Raw genomic sequence first — 19,351 nt, forward strand, 5'->3', positions numbered from 1 at the left:
TGAGAAATAAGGAACAAGTACAGATGCTACAGAGAATAACGGGGGCACTTTGAGTATATTCTTTAAAAACAAGAGGATATTATACATAACTTTATGCCACTAATTTTTTAAAATCATAAACAAAATTGATACATTTCTAGAAAACTGTAACCTACTAAAACAGACTTAAGAAACAGAAAAACTGAATAATCCTATAACAATTTAAAAATCTGTCAGTAGTTTAAAATCCTCCCTCAAAAAAGAAGGTCTTACAGGTAAGCTCTACCAAGTGGAAAAATACACTAGTAATTCCAGTCTTAAACAAACTATTCCAGATTACATAAAAGGGAAAAGAAGAGGGAGGAACACTCTGTAACTCCTTTTCTGAAGCAAGAATAACCTTGATAGCAAAATCTAAACACGTCATTGCAAAATAGGAAAATTACAGGTCTAATACACGATGTGAACATTCCTTAAGACGTTAGCAAATCCAATCAAAAGTAAATTTCTATAAACGAGCAGCAAACAGAAAGTGTTCACAGCAGCACCGCTAATAATAAATAATGGAAACAGCCCAAATGCCTATCAACAGTAAAATAGATACTAGAAATTATAGCATATTAACATAATGGAATATATTCAGCAATGAAAATCAATGAAATACAGCTACAAGCAGTAACACGGGTGAATCACTGGAATATAATATTGAAAAAAAGAAGCCATGAAAGAAGATGTAATAAAATTCCATAGGATTAAGTCTAAAAACATGCAAAATGATTAAACACATATGATAAAACTACAAAATCCAGGATGGTGCTCTCTCAAAGGGAAAAGAAGTTAATAGGATCAGGGAGAGGCACATAAGAAATAACAGAGGTAACAGTAATGTTCTTTATATCTTCAGTAAGCTTCATAAGCTTTCTTTTATAGCTACTCAATATTTAATTTAAAAACCTCAAAACAACTAACAGAATGAACAATAGCTCCTAGTATGGTCTCTTCCATCTCATATGCTCTAAATTTCTTTACAGCATAGGAAGGAGTACTGTAGCTCACCATTCTATAACAATAGGTGAGAATTTTCTCCAAGCTCTCCTGAATGTTGATTTTTAAAAGAAATTTGGAATATATGCCAAATAGAACTCTTTCATAATGTTGATTATCTAGCCACATATTAAAACAACCATACCATTTGCTCTGTCATTTTAATAAGTATGTTTCTGTCTTAACCATATTCCAGCTACAAGTAAAAAAACTGGAAAGCTATTCAAGCTTTCAGTCATAATAATGTCAAAAACTGTTCTGTGGTTTTTGAATTTACCCACTCCAAATAGAACAGACAAAAAATTTTTGTTTGAATTCACTTTAACTCTCTGGTTGTTTAATCTTTTCTATTATTGTTGCATTTTGTCACCCTTAACTACCATAATACACGATTTTTAGACCTTCATACCAAAATAACTACTTGGTTCCTTGAAAATGGAGGGGGAAGGTGGGCAGGAATCCGTGGTTTCACTGAAACTATAGCATGTGTTTGACAGGCCAAAAGAAATATTCAGGAGTAGTTCCATGGCAACATAGCTTTAGACAACAAATGAACCAAAGACTGTATATGTACTGGTGGTGATAAATGCTAAATGACTGAGAGGAGTTCTATTTTTTCTGGTCTCTGATGGAGACCTGTTCTTTCAGGTCCAACTCTTAGACTGTTTGAGAGCTTCAAGTAATTTAAGTAAATCCAAAAGTATAAACAATATGAATAAAACATATTTAAACCTATTATTTCAGCTTTATTGAGGTACAATTGACATAAAATTACAAGACGTTTAAAATGTACCTTGTGGTGATTTGATGTATGTGTACATTGTGAAAGGATTCCACCCATCTCATTAATTAACACATCCATCACCTCACGTATTTATCCTTTTTGGGGGGAGGTAAGAGCATTTAAGTTCTACTCTTTCAGCAAATTTCAATTATACAATACACTGTTATCACTACAGTCACCATGTTTTTCGTTAGATCCTCAGACCTTATTCATCTTATAACTGAAACTTTGTACCCTGTGACCCCACATCCCACCCTGGCAACCACGTTTCTGCTTTGCTTCTAGCCTTTGGCTTTTTTTTTTTTTTTTTTTTAAGATTTCACATATAAGTGATTCTATGCAGTATTTGTCTTCCTCTGCCTGGCTTATTTGAGATTAATTACGTTTAAAAAGTATTCCAACCCATGTCCTCAAAAGCTGTATAATCTTCCTTTACAAACCAGAGTTTTTATTTAAATTGTAAAAAAAATATACGTTTTGCATTTTTTTCTTATTATTCATCAATTTTATACACACCAGTGTATACATGTCAATCCCAATCGCCCATTTCATCACACCACCACCACCCCACCTCTTACCCACCTTGGTGTCCATACGTTTCTTCTCTACATCTCTGTCTCAATTTCTGCCCTGCAAACTGGTTCATCTGTACCATTTTTCTAGGTTCCACATATATCTGTTAATATACAATATTTGTTTTTCTCCTTCTGGCTTACTTCACTCTGTATGATAGTCTCTAGATCCATCCACATCTCAACAAATGACCAATTTTGTTCCTTTTTATAGCTGAGTAATATTCCACTGTATATATATGTACCACATCTTCTTTATCCATTAATCTGTCGATGGGCATTTAGGTTGCTTCCATGACCTGGCTATTGTAAATAGTGCTGCAGTGGACATTGGGGTGCATGTGTCTTTTTGAATTATGGTTTTCTCTGGGTATATGCCCAGTGGTGGGATTGCTGGATCATATGGTAATTCTATTTTTAGTTTTTTAAGGAACCTCCATACTGTTCTCCATAGTGGCTGTATCAATTTACATTCCCACCAACAGTGAAAGAGGGTTCCCTTTTCTCCACACCCTCTGCAGCAATTGTTGTTTGTAGGTTTTCTGATGATACCCATTCTAACTGGTGTGAGGTGATACCTCATTGTAGTTTTGATTTGCATTTCTCTAATAATTAGTGATGTTGAGCAGCTTTTCATGTGCTTTTTGGCCATCTCTATGTCTTCTGTGGAGAAATGTCTATTTAGGTGTTCTGCCCATTTTTGGATTGGGTTGTTTGTTTTTTTAATATTGAGCTGCATGAGATGCTTGTAAATTTTGGAGATTAATCCTTTGTCTGATGATTCATTTGCAAATATTTTCTCCCATTCTGAGGGTTGTTTTTTTCGTCTTGTTTCTGGTTTCCTTTGCTATGCAAAAGCTTTGATGTTTCATTAGGTCCCATTTGTTTATTTTTGGTTTTATTTCCATTACTCTAGGAGATGGATCAAAAAAGATCTTGCTGTGATTTATGTCAAAGAGTATTCTTCCTATGCTTTCCTCTAAGAGTTTTATAGTGTCTGGTCTTACATTTAGGTCTCTAATCCATTTTGAGTTTATTTTTGTGTGTGGTGTTAGGGAGTGTTCTAATTTCATTCTTTTACATGTAGCTGTCCAGTTTTCCCAGCACCACTTATTTAAGTGACTCTCTTTTCTCCATTGTATATCCTTGCCTCCTTTGTCATACATTAGTTGACCATAAGTGTGTGGCTTTATCTCTGGGCTTTCTATCTTGTTCCATTGATCTATGTTTCTATTTATGTGCCAGTACCATATTGTCTTGATTACTGTAGCTTTGTAGTATATTCTGAACTCAGGGAGTCTGATTCCTCCAGCTTCGTTTTTTCCCCTCAAGACTGCTTTGGCTATTTGGGGTCTTTTGTGTCTCCATACAAATTTTAAGATTTTTTGTTGTAGTTCTGTAAAAAATGCTATTGGTAATTTGATAGGGATCGCATTAAATCTGTAGATTGCTTTGGGTAGTATAGTCATTTTCACAATGTTGATTCTTCCAATCCAAGAACATGGTATATCTCTCCATTTGTTGGTATCATCTTTAGTTTCTTTCATCATTGTCTTATAGTTTTCTGCTTACAGGTCTTTTGTCTCCCTAGGTAGGTTTATTCCTAGGTATCTTATTCTTTTTGTTGCAATGGTGAATGGGATTGTTTCCTTAATTTCTCTTTCTGATCTTTCATTGTTAGCGTATAGGAATGCAAGAGATTTCTGTGCATTAATTTTGTATCCTGCAACTTTACCAAATTCATTGATTAGCTCTAGTAGTTTTCTGGTGGCATCTTTAGGATTCTCTATGTATAGTATCATGTCATCTGCAAACAGTGACAGTTTTACTTCTTCTTTTCCAATTTGGATTCCTTTTATTTCTTTTTCTTCCTTGATTGCCATGGCTAGGAATTCCAAAACTATGTTGAATAATAGTGGCGAGAGTGGACATCCTTGTCTTGTACCTGATCCTAGAGGAAATGCTTTCAGTTTTTCACAATTGATAGGGATGTTTGCTGTAGGTTTGTCATATATGGCCTTTGTCATGTTGAGGTAGTTTCACTCTATGCCCACTTTCTGGAGAGTTTTTTATCATAAATGGGTGTTGAATTTTGTCAAAAGCTTTTTCCTGCATCTATCGAGATGATCATATGATTTTTATTATTCAATTCGTTAATATGTCATTGATTGAATTGCATATACTGAAGAATCCTTGCATCCCTGAGATAAATCCCACTTGATCTTGGTGTATGATCCTTTTAATGTGCTGTTTGATTCTGCTTGCTTTGATGTGTTGAGGATTTTTGCATTTATATTCATCAGTCATATTGGTTTGTAAGTTTCTTGTTTTGTGGTATCTTTATCTGGTTTTGGCATCAGGGTGATGGTGGCCTCATAGAATGAGTTGGGAAGTGTTCCTTCCTCTGCAATTTTTTGGAAGACTTTGAGAAGGATTGGTGTTAGCTCTTGTCTAATTGGATAGAATTCACCTGTGAAGCCATCTGGTCCTGGACTTTGGTTTTTTGGAAGATTTTTAATCACATTTTCAATTTCATTACTTGAGATTGGTCTGTTCATGTTTTCTGTTTCTTCCCAGTTCAGTCTTAGAAGGTTATACCTTTCTAAAAATTTGTCCATTTGTTCCAGGTTGTACATTTTATTGGCATAGAGTTGCTTGTAGTAATCTCTTAGGATGCTTTGTATTTCTGCAGTGTCTGTTGTAACTTCTCCTTTTTCATTTCTAATTTTATTGATTTGAGTCCTCTCCCTCTTTTTCTTGATGAGTGTGGATAATGGTTTATCAATTTTGATTATCTTCTCAAAGAACCAGCTTTTAGTTTTATTGATCTTTGCTATTGTTTTCTTTGTTTCTATTTCAGCTCTGATCTTTATGATTTCTTTCCTTCTGCTAACTTTGGGTTTTGTTTGTTCTTCTTTCTCTAGTCCCTTTAGGTGTAAGGTTGGGTTGTTTATTTGAGATTTTTCTTGTAGCTTGAGGTAGGCTTGTATAGCTATAAACTTCCCTCTTAAAACTGCTTTTGCTGCATCCCATAGGTTTTGGTACGTGGGCCTCTCACTGTTGTGGCCTCTCCCGTTGCAGAGCACAGGCTCCGGATGCACAGGCTCAGCAGCCATGGCTCACGGGCCCAGCCACTCCGCAGCATGTGGGATCTTCCCGGACCGGGGCACAAACCCATGACCCCTGCATCGGCAGGCGGACTCTCAACCACTGCGCCACCAGGGAAGCCCTTGCATCCCATAGGTTTTGGATTGTCGTGTTTTCATTGTCATTTGTCTCTAGGTATTTTTTGGTTTCCTCTTTGATTTTTCAGTGACCTCTTGGTTATTTAGTAACGTATTGTTTAGCCTCCATGTGTTGGTGTTTTTTACATTTTCTTCCCTGTAATTCATTTCTAATACCATTTACTTAATTGTTTTGGGTTTGTTTTGTACGTTCTTTTCTTCTCGTGTTTCCCACTTAGAAAAGTTGCTTTAGCATTTGTTTTAGAGCTTGTTTGGTGGGGCTGAATTCTCTTAGCTTTTGCTTGTCTCTAAAGCTTTTGATTTCTCCATTGAATCTGAATGAGATCCTTGCCAGGTAGAGTAATCTTGATTGTATCCATTCAGTAAGCCTGTGTCTTTTGGTTGGAGTACCTAATCCATTTATGTTTAAAGTAATTATCGATACATATGTTCCTATGACCATTTACTTAATTGTTTTGGGTTTGTTTACCCTCATACCATCTCATTGTGGCTTCTCCTTTGTCTTTGGATGTGGGGTATCTTTTTTGGTGAGTTCCAGTGTCTTCCTTTCGATGATAGTCCAGCAGCTAGTTGTGATTCTGGTGTTCTCACAAGAGAGTGAGAGCAAGTCCTTCTACTCCATCTTGGTTCAGGCTATATATCCCCCACGTTTTTTAGTTTTATTTTCTTGTAGTTGATTTCTAATCTCGTACGTTGTGGTTGGAAAAGATGCTTGATATGATTTCAGTTTTCTCAAATTTACCAATTTATGCTTTGTGGCCCACCATGTGATCAATCCTGGAGAATGTTCCTTGTGCACTTGAGAGGAATGTGTATTTTGCTGCTTTTGGATGGAATGCTCTATAAACATCAATTAAGTCCATCTGGTCTAATGTGTCATTTAAGGCCTGTGTTTCCTTATTGATTTTCTGTCTGGATGATCTGTCCATTGATGAAAGTGGGGTGTTAAAGTCCCCTACTATTACTGTGTTACTGTCAGTTTCTCCTTCTGTGGCTTTTAGTATTTGCCTTAAATATTGAGGTGCTCCTATATTGGGTGCATATATATTTACAATTGTCATATCTTCTTCTTGGACTGTTCCCTTGATCATTATGTAGTGTCCTTCCTTGTCTCTTGTAATAATCTTTATTTTAAAGTCTATTTTGTCTGCTATGAGTATTGCTACTCCAGCTTTCTTTTGATTTCCATTTGCATGGAATGCCTTTTTACATCCACTCACTTTCAGTCTAAATGTGTCCCTAGATCTGAAGTGCTCTTGTAGACAGCATATATACAGGTTTTTGTATCCATTCAGCTAGTCTATGTCTTTTGGTTGGAGCATTTAATCTGTTTATGTTTAAGGTAATTATTGATATGTATGTTCTTATTGCCATTTTGTTAATTGTTTTGGATTTGTAGGTCTTTTTTCTTCCCTTCCTCTTTTGTTCTCTTGTGATTTGATGACTAACTTTAGCGTTGTGTTTGAATGCCTTTTCCTTTTTTGTGTGTGTCTCTGTTGTACGTTTTCGGTTTGTGGTTACCATGAGGTTTTGCTATAGCAGTCCATATACAAACAATATTGTTTTGTTTGCGGTACGCGGGCCTCTCACTGTTGTGGTCTTTCCCGTTGTGGAGCACAGGCTCCGAACGTGCAGGCTCAGCGGCCATGGCTCATGGGCCCAGGCCCTCCGTGGCATGTGGGATCTTCCCGGACCGGGGCACAAACCTGTTTCCCCTGCATCGGCAGGCAGACTCTCAACCACTGCGCCACCAGGGAAGCCCAAACAGGATTGTTTTAAGTTGCCAGTCTTTTAATTTCAAATGCATTTCCTGTATCCTGCATTTTTGCTCTCTTCTTCTCACAGTTGCTGGGTTTGATATCATATTTGTGTCCCTATGATTCCCTACCTTTACTGTATGTTTGCCTTTACCAGTGAGTTTTTCCATTCATAATTTTCTTGTTTCTAGTTGTGGCCTTTTCTTTTGCCCATAGAGAAGTTCCTTTAGTGTTTGTTGCAAAGCTGGTCTGTTGGTGCTGAATTCTCTTAGCTTTTGCTTGTCTGTAAAGCTTTTGATTTCTCCACTGAATCTGAATGAAAGCCTTGCTGGGTATTCTTGGTTGTAGGTTATTCCCTTTCATCACATTAAATATATCGTGCCACTCCCTTCTGGCCTGCAGAGTTTCTGCTGAGAAATCAGCTGCTAACCTTATGGGAATTCCGTTGTATGTTATTTGTTGCTTTTCCCTTGTTGCTTTTAACATTTTTTGTCAATTTTATTACTATGTGTATTACTATGTGTATTACTATGATTACTATGTGTCTTGTTCATCTGTTTGTTTGTTCTTTAGTTTTTCTAGGTCTTTGTTAAACATTTCTTGTATCTTCTCGATCTGTGTGCCTCCATTCTTTTTCTGAGATCTCAGATCATCTTTACTATCATTACTCTGAATTATTTTTCAGGTAGATCGCCTATCTCTCTCCCCTTCACTGAGTTGTTGTTCTGGGGTTTTATCTTGTTCCTTCATCTGGGACATATTTCTCTGCCATTTCAATTTGTCTAACTTTCTGTGATTGCAGTTTCCATTCTGCGGGCTGCAGGATTGTATTTCTTCTTACTTCTGCTGTCGCCTCCCCCTGGTGGATGAGACTGTTTAAGAGGCTTGTGTAGGCTTCCTAGTGGGAGGGACTGGTTCCTGCCCATGGGTGGGTGGAGCTGAGTCTTGTCCCTCTGGTGGGCAAGGCCATGTCAGGGGGTGTGTTTATCAGGCAGCTGTGTGCTCAGGAAGACATTAAGCAGCCTGTCTGCTGATGGGTGGGGCTGTGTTCCTACCCTGTTGGTTATCTGGCCTGAGGCATCCCAGCACTGGAGCCTACAGGCTGTTGGGTGGGGCCAGGACTTGGTGAGAAAATGGCAGCCTCCAGGAGGGCTCATGCCAATGAGTACTCCCCAGAACTACCACACTACCACCACCAGTGTCCTTGTCCCTGCAGTGAGCCACAGCTGCCCCCAACCCCTGCTTCTGCAGGAGACCCTCCAATACTAGCAGTTAAGTCTAGCCCAGTCACTGCTTTTTTCCCCTGGGTCCTGGTGCATACAAGACCCTGTGTGCACCCTCCAAGATAGAGTTTCTGTTTCCCCCAGCCCTGGGGAATCCCTGTGACCAAAACCCACTGGCCTTCAAAGCCAGATTCTCTGGGGGCTCCTCCTCCCATTGCCAGACTCCCAGGCTGGGGAGCCTGACACAGGGCTCAGAACTTTCACTCCTGTGGGAGAACTTCTGTTTCCAGTTTTTGGGTCACCCACCTGGCATGTATGGGATTTGATTTTATTGAGATTGCACCCCCTCCTACTGTCTTGTTGTGGCTTCTTCTTTGTCTTTGGATGCAGGGTATCTTTTTTGGTAGGTTTCAGCATTTTTTGGTCAATGGTTGTACAGCAGTTAGTTGTGATTTTGGTGTTTCCATAAGAAGTGGTGAGCTCACCTTCTACTCCGCCATCTTGTCTCCTCTCAAGTAACAGTGAATTTAAATGTACAGTTTTGGAGGTTGGAAGTTCAAAACCAGTCTCACTGGGCTAAGGTCCAGGTGTTGGCAGGGCTGGTTCCTTCTGGAAGCTCTCAAAACATCTAGCTTTGAAAATGATGGGGCTCACATCCATGAGACCCACAAGGCTATAGCAAACTGAGAAACAGTTCTTAAAGACTTACCTGGCTACCCCCCAGGACCCAGCGCTAAGGCAGCTGACTGAAAAGTGCCCAGTCTGTGAAAGAGGCGTATCTGCTTGTCTGAAAGTTTCAGTCTGAGGGGCAGCCATCTAATTTAACATACATCTAGGAGCCAACTGAAATACTCTCCAAAGATGGATGCTTGTGGCTGCCATCTTTGCCCTGTCCCTTCACCTCCCTCCAGGATCCTGGAATCTCCTGGAAAAGAGTTTGTGCACTCGTCTGGTGCACTGTTTTTTGCAGTTGCCACCCAGAGGCTACCCCTTGATTTCCTGGGTCTGTTGGCCAGCACGTCTTTTGTTCATAAATCCCACAGAACTGTAACAAACAGAGAAGGAGTTCTTAACCAGCTACACTCAGGGCACAGTGGAGAGGCAGCAGACTGAAAACCCAGTCTTTCTGTGAAAGAGGACTATTAGTTTATCTTCACAGTTGTGGCCTGAGGAGCAGGATTCTAATTAAATACACTTCTAGCGACTGACTACAATCATTCATCAGAGGCCACTGGGCACCATCTTCACTCTCAACCTATGCCGTACCCCAGATCACCAGTGTCTCCAAGAAAGGAGCCTGTGTACCCATCTGTACCCCTTGGCTTTTTTGGCTACTGCCCAGAGAACATATCCCTTGATAGCCTGGCTCTTGGCCAACATGGCTTGTGTTCATGAGTGCAAGAGATGAACAAAGCAAACAAAGAAATGGTTCTTAACTGGCTGTCAGTCACCCCAGGGCTCAGTGCAGAGGGAGTAGACAGAAACACCCATCTCCCGGTCTTCCCCCAGAAGAGGTATATTTGTATACTTTCGAAGCTGTGGGTTTGGCTCCCAATCTGCCTGAAACTTTATGCTGACTGAGATACTCCCCTTTGGGATACTGACAGGTCTTGGCACACCCTCAACTACTGGAGCCATTAAGACTAAAGTAAGCTGCTTGGATAATCATAAAAGTTTGAGAGAAAACCCAGAGCTGGGGCAGGGTTGAACAGTAAGTTCACCTCTTACACAAAGCCACTCCTTCAAGACTGGAAGAGATGGTTGTTTTATATAATGCATAGAAACCAACACAGAGAGTCAACACAGAGGAATATGTTCCAAATGAAAGAACAAGATAAAACCCCAGAAAAGAGCTTAATGAAATAGAGGTAGGTGATTTACCTGATAAAGAGTTCAAAATAATGGTCATAAAGATACTCACTGAGCTCAGTAGAACTATGCATGAACAAAATGAGAATTTCAACAAAGAGAAAGAAAATATAAGGAAGTACCAAATAAAAGTCATAGAACTGAAAAATACAGTAGAGGAGTTCAACAGCAGACTAGATGAGGCAGAAGAAAGGATAAGTGAACCTGAAGACAGGACAATGGAATTCATCCAATCAGAGCAGCAAAAAGAAAAAGAATGAAAAAGAGTGAAGATGGCTTAAAGAACTTATGGGACAACATCAAACAGACAAACATTTGCATTATAGGGGTCCCAGAAGGAGAGAGAGAAAAAGGGATATAAAACTTATTTGAAGGAAAAATGGCTGAAAAGTTCCCTAACCTGGGGAAGGAAGCAGACATCCAGATCCAGGAAGCCTGGAGAGTTCCAAATAAGATGAACCGAAAGAGACCCACATCAAGACACATTGTAATTAAAGTATCAAGAGTTAAAGACAAGTAGAGATATCACCTTACCCCTGTTAGAAAGGCTATTGTCAAAAAAGACAAGAAGCAACAAGTGTTGGCAAGGATGTGGAGAAAAGGGAACCGTTGTGCACTGTTGATGGGAATGTAAATTGGTGCGGCACTATGGAAAACAGTATAGAGATTCTAAGAAAAATCAAAAATAGAACTACCATATGATCCAGTAATTCTACTTCTGGGTATTTATCCAAAAGAAATGAGAAAACTAACTTGAGAAGATATCTGCACCCACCATGTTCACTGCAGCATTATTTATAATAGCTGAGACACAGAAGCAACTTAATTGGATGGATGAATAAAGAAAATGTGGTATATTTATACAATGGAATACTATTCTGCCATAAGAAGAAATCTTGCCATTTGTGACAATATGGACAGACACTGAGGGCATTATACTAATTTATATCAATAAATCAGAGAAAGACAAATAGCTTATGATGTCACTTATATGTGGAATCTTTAAAAAAAAAAAAAAACCAACTCATGATATAGAGAATAGATTGGTAGTTGCCAGAGGCAGGGGGTGGGGGAAAATAGGTGAAAGGCAGTCAAAAAGTACAAACTTCCAGTTATAAAATAAATAAGTCCTGGGGATGTAATGTACAGCATGGTAAATATAGTTAAATACTGTATTGTATATTTGAAATTAGCTAAGAGTAAATCTTAAAAGTTTTCATCACAAGAAAAATAATGTGTATGTTAACTGGGCATATTGTGGTGACTGTTACACAATACATATATTAAATCATTATGTTGTACACCTGAAACTAATATGTTATATTTTTATTATATCTCAATTTTTTTTTAAGTTTACCATCCCTTCTGAAACACTCAATTAACTCAAAACAGCTAATAAATATTGGGCATATTTTTCTTAAATAATTACAAGAATTTTTTTTCATATGCCATAAAATGTGGTATTAACATTTAATTCTCTTTTTGTCTTGCAGGTGTAAAGGGTCAAATTTTTGATCAGAATGGGACTCCATTACCCAATGTAACTGTAGAAGTCCAAGACAGAAAACATGTCTGCCCCTATAGAACCAACAAATTTGGAGAGTATTACCTCCTTCTCTTGCCTGGGTTCTATGTAATAGAGGTAAGTATACAATGCTAATAACTATTGTTATTAAAATATTATAGAACTCACAATACTTACTTACCTAGAAAGGATCTAAAATAAGTCTGGAAAGTCCAAAAGTAGATACATCAGGACAGAATAAAAGGCCAACTTGCATTTAGCAGGGAGTGGGTGAGGTGGCAATAATAGGAAGAAACTCAGAAAATCATGTTTTTTCCCCAACTGGCAATTTTTCAAATAGAAGCCTAATCCCATTTCGGGTGGTACCTTTTATGATAAAAAATGGAACAAACCTTATCAATAAGAATAAATAAACAATGTGGGGTGGTGGGATGAACTGGGAGATTGGGATTAACATATATACACTACTATGTATAACATAGATAACTAATAAGAACCTACTGTATAGCACAGGGAACTCTACTCAATGCTCTGTGGTGTCCTAAATGGGAAGGAAATCCAAAAAGGAGGGGATATATACATACATAGAGCTGATTCATTTTGCTGTACAGCAGAAACTAACACAACATTGTAAAGCAACTATATTCCAATAAAAATTTAAAAACACAAACAAAAATACAATGTGGCCACAGTTCTTCCAAGCTTCATGGAATACCAGTTTAACATCTGTTCCATGAACCATAACTTCTACTATTAAAAATTGATTGCGACACAAGTTCCTTAGAATTCACTACAAATAAAATTAGATCCACAAAGTTTACCACTATATTAAGTGATACATATTTTGCAGCCTGCTCATGAGCAAACGATGGTGAGTTTTCCAATCAATGCAAGTATAATTCCAGATTTTAATTTTATTTAGATGCATGTTTCTAAGGCTTTTCTTCCTCTAAGGACACATGGACTAGTTTGAGGCTGAGTGAGTTTATGTGAATGAACTAAATGAATAAGTATCTGATTTATTTGGCCAGATTATGACTCTTCCTCTTTGATGTGACTTTAAGAATGTCAAGATTCATCTAGTTTGCTTAGTGGGTCTAACGCCAGCCATAGTAGTCATTCCGTATAGAGCTACTCCTGAGAGAAGGTAGTCATCTATTCTGTAGTAAAAACTGGCTTTGTAGTTGTTTCATCTTTAGGACATAATAAAGGGCATGGTTTTCAGTTCATAAAACTCTAGGATTAAAAACCCCTGCTCCATAGGTTATCACCAAAGTACTCAGCACTTTGAGTGAGGGGCTCATGCTTTTCTTGAGTATCTTTCCTCCTACCGAGGACATGAATAGAGCTGGAAAGACCTCAACTCACTATGAATCTTTGCCTAAAAAGACCCTTTATTTTCCTGTTATTTACTGTGACATTTTCATTCTGTGAAAAAAAAAAGGGTTTTCCTTATAGTGAATCTATCAACAAACTGTTTTTATGCAATCCCATAAATAAGCCACATCTTGGATATATGTATAACAGATTCACTTTGCTATACACCTGAAACTAACAATTTGTAAATTAACTATATACTCCAATAAAAAATTTTAAAAATAAGCCACATATTTATAGAATAAAGTTATGAATTGTTCATTTCCAATTAGACTAACTCAGCACAAGTTGGCTTTAGTTACTAGCTCTAGGACAAAAACAGAAGGTAAGAAAGACTCTGGAAGCTGAAATGAATGGCTAAAATACATGCCAATTAGTGGTTATGTAAATGTTTAATAAAAGCATTTCTCAGTAGCAATAGTCTATAGTTAGTTTAGTATTTGTCATTATTTTCCTGATCATTTCCTCCACCAAAAAGATAAATCTAGCTGAAGATTCAGACTCATGGACAAAACCAGGTAAAATCAAAGCTTTTTAAAGAAGCAATAACTTATATATACACTTAGATCAGCTGCAAGGAAAATGGAATAAATTGAGAAAAAAATTCCACTTATAAATAATCTTGACACAGAATCAGGATATTAAGTACAGACTTGAGACAAAAAGAAATAGTCAGCTCTTTACCTTTGCGCTCCATGAAAACGATGGGGACAGAAATCAGTCTATTGCTTCTGACTTACATCTTCAGATAAAGGAACTGTCTTTATTTCACTTTGTAATTCTCAGCAACAGCGTTAACAACTGCGGTCCATATCAGTAGGCACTTGGTAACTCATTCACCAAGCAGGACTGAAGCTGTTTCTAGCCTGGGGAGACCTGGCAGGTTGTTACATGTGTTTCATAAAGGCTGCATTTTAGTGGTGGATATCAGTGTTTTTCACTGTTGGCACCACAAAACATCTGAAATCACTCAGATAACTTTCTTGTTTCCTCTCAGGTTACAGTCCCTGGACACAATCCACATCTCACAGAGGTGACTATTCCCCCAAAATCCCAGAACTTCAGTGCTCTTAAAAAGGATATTTTACTTCCATTCACAGGGCAATTGGATCATATCCCAGAGTCAGATCCTTTATGTCCTATAATTCCTCTTTACAGAGATTTGCAAGGCCACTCAGCTGCAACAAAGCCCAGTCTGTTCTTATTTTTAGTGACTCTTTTTCACATATTGTTCAAATAAAGCAGAATGTGAAACTCAACCCCCATCACCACCTGGAATCAGGGCTTACTCATGCCAGGTTACTGCAACTCTAACTCCCTCTGTGGGACCTTGACTGGATAAACTCCACGGTCCTTCCCTAAGAAGAGAAATGTTTGTTTCCAAATCCTGCAACAAGCAAAGTATGGTGATAATGAAAGGAATGATTTAGTCTTAATGATGGAAGACACCTACCCATCAAGTACTGCTCACTTACACTTAATCTTGAAGTAGTCTTAGAAATTTGTAAGAAGTTAAACTTGAGAAGCATGAAAGAAGTTCCTGCAAGAAAAAAAGGAGGTAATTTTGTATACAGAGAGCCATTTGAATATAAGCAATGAAGATGAACATTTATTGATCACCTACTATATACAAGACCTTGCCATGTGTACTATATGTGAAGAGATAGTGCCATATATAATTCTCAGTGCAGGGAAAAATGATGATAGGACTGGGAATATTAAGTTTTGCCAACGTTCTAAGGAAATATGAGAGAAAACAGGCAACCACGTCTCAGTGGCCCAAGAAAATATGGGCCTGATGGGATGACAAATTTGTCTACTGAGCCCCAAAATAAGAGGTCAATTACGGTAAGGGTCCCTGCCTTTCTGCAAGCAGATGCCACAGTCTTCTCTTATGCTGATGACCCCCAAATGCCTGAGCTTCAGACTCAGGTCTGACTGCCCACTGGACACATCTACCTGGATGTGACCCATAGATACCTCAAACTCATCATGTTGAAAAATTGAACATACTTCTCTCCCCAGAGCTGCTCTTCCTCCTGCATTCTGTCTCAGTTACTGATAGCACCAAACTAGAAACCTGGGAGTCACCCTTGATACCTCCTCCTCCTCCTCCATCCCATCTATCCAGTCAGTCACTAAAGATTGATGTTATTTGTATGTGTTGATTGATTCTACCCTCTCTTGATGGCTACTAACACCACAAGGTTTAGGCCATCATAGCTCACCTGTACCACGGCAACAGCTCTACTGGTCTCTTGCTTCCAGCTTTCTCCTTTTCAAATCCAACCTCCACACAGCACTGGGGAAAGGGGTCTATTTAAAACAAAAATCAGCAATCAACTGCTTGTAGTTCCTACACACATAACACGCTGTGTGTCCCCTGTGTCTGCAATGACATTCTGACCCACTACATTTTCTTTCCCACTCCTCCTTTAAAACCCAGTTCAGGTTGTTTAATGGGTACAGAGTTTCTGTTTGTCATGATGAGAAAGTTCTGGAAATAGATAGTGATGATGGTTGTACAACATTTAATGCCACTGAATTGTATACTCAAAACTGGTTAAAATTGTAAATTTTATGTTATGTATATTATACCACAATAAAAAAAGAGGATAGTGACTATTAAATATTAAAATAATGCTTCATTAGGTGCTTCATAATAATGTACTCTAGAAAGTGAAGGCTCCAAGGCATACATGCTGTGTAAATTACATATCTTACTTAGGTGAAACTCCAACAGAAACAAAGACTAGTCTGTTAAAGAGTAAACAAGTAAAATATAAAGATCAATGATGATTCCCTTAAAAAAAACAACAACAGTTCAGGTATCAACTCCTCTGGGAAACCTTTGCTGACCCATTGTCCCATTCCACTCAGTTTCACCCCCTCCCAGCCTCTTTGCTCCACAAATTAAACAGGTTACCTCTGTTGTGGGATTTATAACACTGCATTATGCTCTTCTATTTCCATGAGTGATTTTCTCTGGCAGAGTGTGAGGTCTCTGAGACCAGGGTCAATTTGATTTGTTTGAAAAACTTATTCTAAACCCTATCACATGGTGAGACCTGAATGAATGAACCAAGTGCTCCAGCAAACTGCTGCTCTTAAAACATTATATGCAAGAATTAGGGGAGGTGGGGGTATCAAACAAACAGCAGACCAGCAACTCCGGGGAGCAGGTTTCTGAGTGCTGTGTATCGCTCATGAAAGTGAGTTGCCTTGGCTCTTATTTTAAATTGAAAGTCCTATAGGGTCTGGAAACAGAAACTGTACTGGGCTTGGTACCTGCTTGAGACCCACAAATGAAAGGGAGCTACATGGGCATTTAGGAGCTATTCCTATGCCAGTTTATTCTACATGCACAAAATCATACATGTTAATATCAGCAATATTTGTAGACCTCTTTTAAATCTGGTAATAACCTAAATATCTTGATCATTTTTATTTAAATAAGTGGTAATTTATTATATACTTGAAAGTATATATTAATATAATATTGCAGAAAATGATTTTGGTAATATTACAGATAAAAGTATACAAAACTCAACTTGATTTACTATCAAGTCCTAAACAATTTTCAGTCAGGCATTCTGAGTTCTAACTTTTCCTTTTCTAAGATAGCAATTCTGAAGGGACATGAACCAAAATCTGATTTGGTTCATGGGCCTTAATGTAAATTTCTGAAGGAAATAATGCTTTTAAAATCAGAAATTTTATCAGAATCAAACTCAAAACCATTTAGAGACAAGCAAAACAATTTAGAAAATTTCCAAACCAAATATAAACCAAACCTGAATTTAGTTCAGAGCAGGTTTGGGGTATATTTTGCAGCAACAGCTCTGTGCTTGAAAGTGAAGTTTGCTGCAAGGATTTAGTATGGTAGAATCCCAGCTATACCCTCCACTCATCAAGTGACGTGTTCAAGAGAAAAAATGACCATGGAATTCTGACTACAGTGAGACCAGATCCCCAACACCTTTCCTACTATTCTCCACCCTCTTAGGCTGTTGATTATGCTCCCCGGGTTCTAAGTTCAGGTGTAATTCCTTTTATAGAGAAACCAACATAGTAAAAGATTTTCAAGATAGGCGAAAAGAAGATAGCATGTATAATAGAATGATAATTAGGAGGCAGGAGCCCTGTGATTCAACCCACCACAGTTCAGTTTCCTTACCTGTAAAATGAAGGTCTCTGCTTGACTGTGATGCTATGATTATCAGCAGCAGCGGTGTTAAGATGCCACACTCGGGTGCCAGTTTTGGGTACCTGCCCAGGTGGAGGAAGGATAATTAACACTCAAGAGGCATAAATATTTTGAAGGCAGTATAACTTATTAGAGACCAATAAAGAGAATTGGTCTGAAAGCTGAAACAGTGGCTAGCTAGAATGACCATTTAATAATATTTAAGGAAATGTTCATGAAATAACACAGCTTTTACCCACGTACCTCCTCAAATTATAATAAATGTTAACATGAATGAATTTAAATGGTGGGGAGTATTTTAGAGAAATGTTAAGTCTCTGCAGGTACTATCAGTGTTGACTTTGGTGCTTAATTTATCACAGACTTGAGCTGTTGGATGTATCAGAAATGTTAAAAAGCCTCTTCTCAAATATTTCTGAAAGTCTAAGAAATCAAATTTTTGTTCTAGAAGCAAATTTGCATTTGTAATATTTCTTAAAATGGTATGAGAGGTTAGCTCTACCTTTAGAAAGTAAAAATATCTGTCACTGGATTAAAAATATCTTTTCCTAGGGAATCTAGAAAAATGAGCATAGCATATTGTCTCACTGTGACAGAGGAGGTTGCTTATTGAGAAATTTGGTTCTTATTCTACACGGTGACAATACAGTTGATGCCTATGTCATCACAGATTTAGATTGGCGGGAAGGGGAGAAAATTATGATGGTTAAAGTGAAAAAAAGTTCACAGCACCTAACGTAGAAATTTGGGGAAACAGTCTAACCTCATTACAGACTTTACATTGTATCACTGATAAGCAGATATTGTACTGTATTGCTCACAAACCATTTTCTCATACTTCAGCATATGAACTACTCCATAGCCTTTTATAAATATTGCATAAGCTGATTTTATAAGTTTTCTCAGTGACTTTCTTTTGTACTATAATTAAAAACTTAAACTGCACAAATTGTCTAAGACTAAAAAGTGTTATGGGGCAGGGGCCAAGACTACCTCTGAATTCAGTAAAATCAGAATATTTCTGATTCTCAATAAAGAATATTGCTGTAAACAACAAATGCTGTTTCTTTCCATTACATTACTTTGAAAACAAATACTTACACCAGTGTACAAAGTCCACATACCAGAGAGAACTGATTGCCATCAAATAAAGACCAAATCTAATGACCTTTTATGAGGCAATAATATTGCAATAATTCTTCAAAGCCCAGAGAGTCCTTCCAGAACAGTTTATATGATATATACCTATCCAAATTACTTTGTGCCATGGGGGAGATAATGGATGAAAAGTGTGCCTACTGGCACAAAAAACAAACACACAAAAAACACATACCACAAACACACACACACACACAAAATCTTTGGAAAATTCCCAGCGCACACTACTGTAACGTGTCTGAGAAATCAAGCAGGAAAGAAATGGATTCCCCAAACAGACTCAGCCATGGGACCATTTTCTTAAATAATTTAGCCTAGTACCATCTCTTTGAACTTATATATCTAGAAATTTTGGGAAATGCTGGTATATAGGGAGGGGTCTTTTGTCTTGAATAATATTTTATTGATTTCAAAGTGCTTTTGAAACACAGAATAGTAAAAAATTTGCCTCTTCTAGGAGTTGGATAACTAACAGCCCTAACCCTCATCCCTTCATCGATGCAACCTCTTAACATCGAATTTCTAGTCATAGGACAGAGAGGTTGGGCTTAAGTGTATGTCTGCCCCCTGAAACATGCTAAACAAATAATAGTTTAAATAAGAGAAGACTG

At 37.8% G+C, this 19,351-nt stretch overlaps 1 protein-coding gene across 1 annotated transcript in view; it reads left to right on the forward strand.

The window, feature by feature from the left end:
• The window catches only part of CPM (carboxypeptidase M), an 85,483-nt gene extending 66,847 nt beyond the window's left edge, over positions 1-18,636 (forward strand). Inside the window, exons 8-9 of the mRNA XM_024736371.1 lie at positions 11,967-12,115; positions 14,373-18,636. Of these exons, the coding sequence (XP_024592139.1) occupies positions 11,967-12,115; positions 14,373-14,615 (392 nt within the window). The 3' untranslated portion in view covers positions 14,616-18,636. The remainder of the gene's footprint in view (positions 1-11,966; positions 12,116-14,372) is intronic.
• Positions 18,637-19,351: the final 715 nt, after the last annotated feature.

The sequence above is a fragment of the Neophocaena asiaeorientalis genome, unplaced genomic scaffold (assembly GCF_003031525.2).
Source record: "Neophocaena asiaeorientalis asiaeorientalis breed wild unplaced genomic scaffold, Neophocaena_asiaeorientalis_V1.1 scaffold134, whole genome shotgun sequence".
NCBI lineage: Eukaryota > Metazoa > Chordata > Mammalia > Artiodactyla > Phocoenidae > Neophocaena > Neophocaena asiaeorientalis.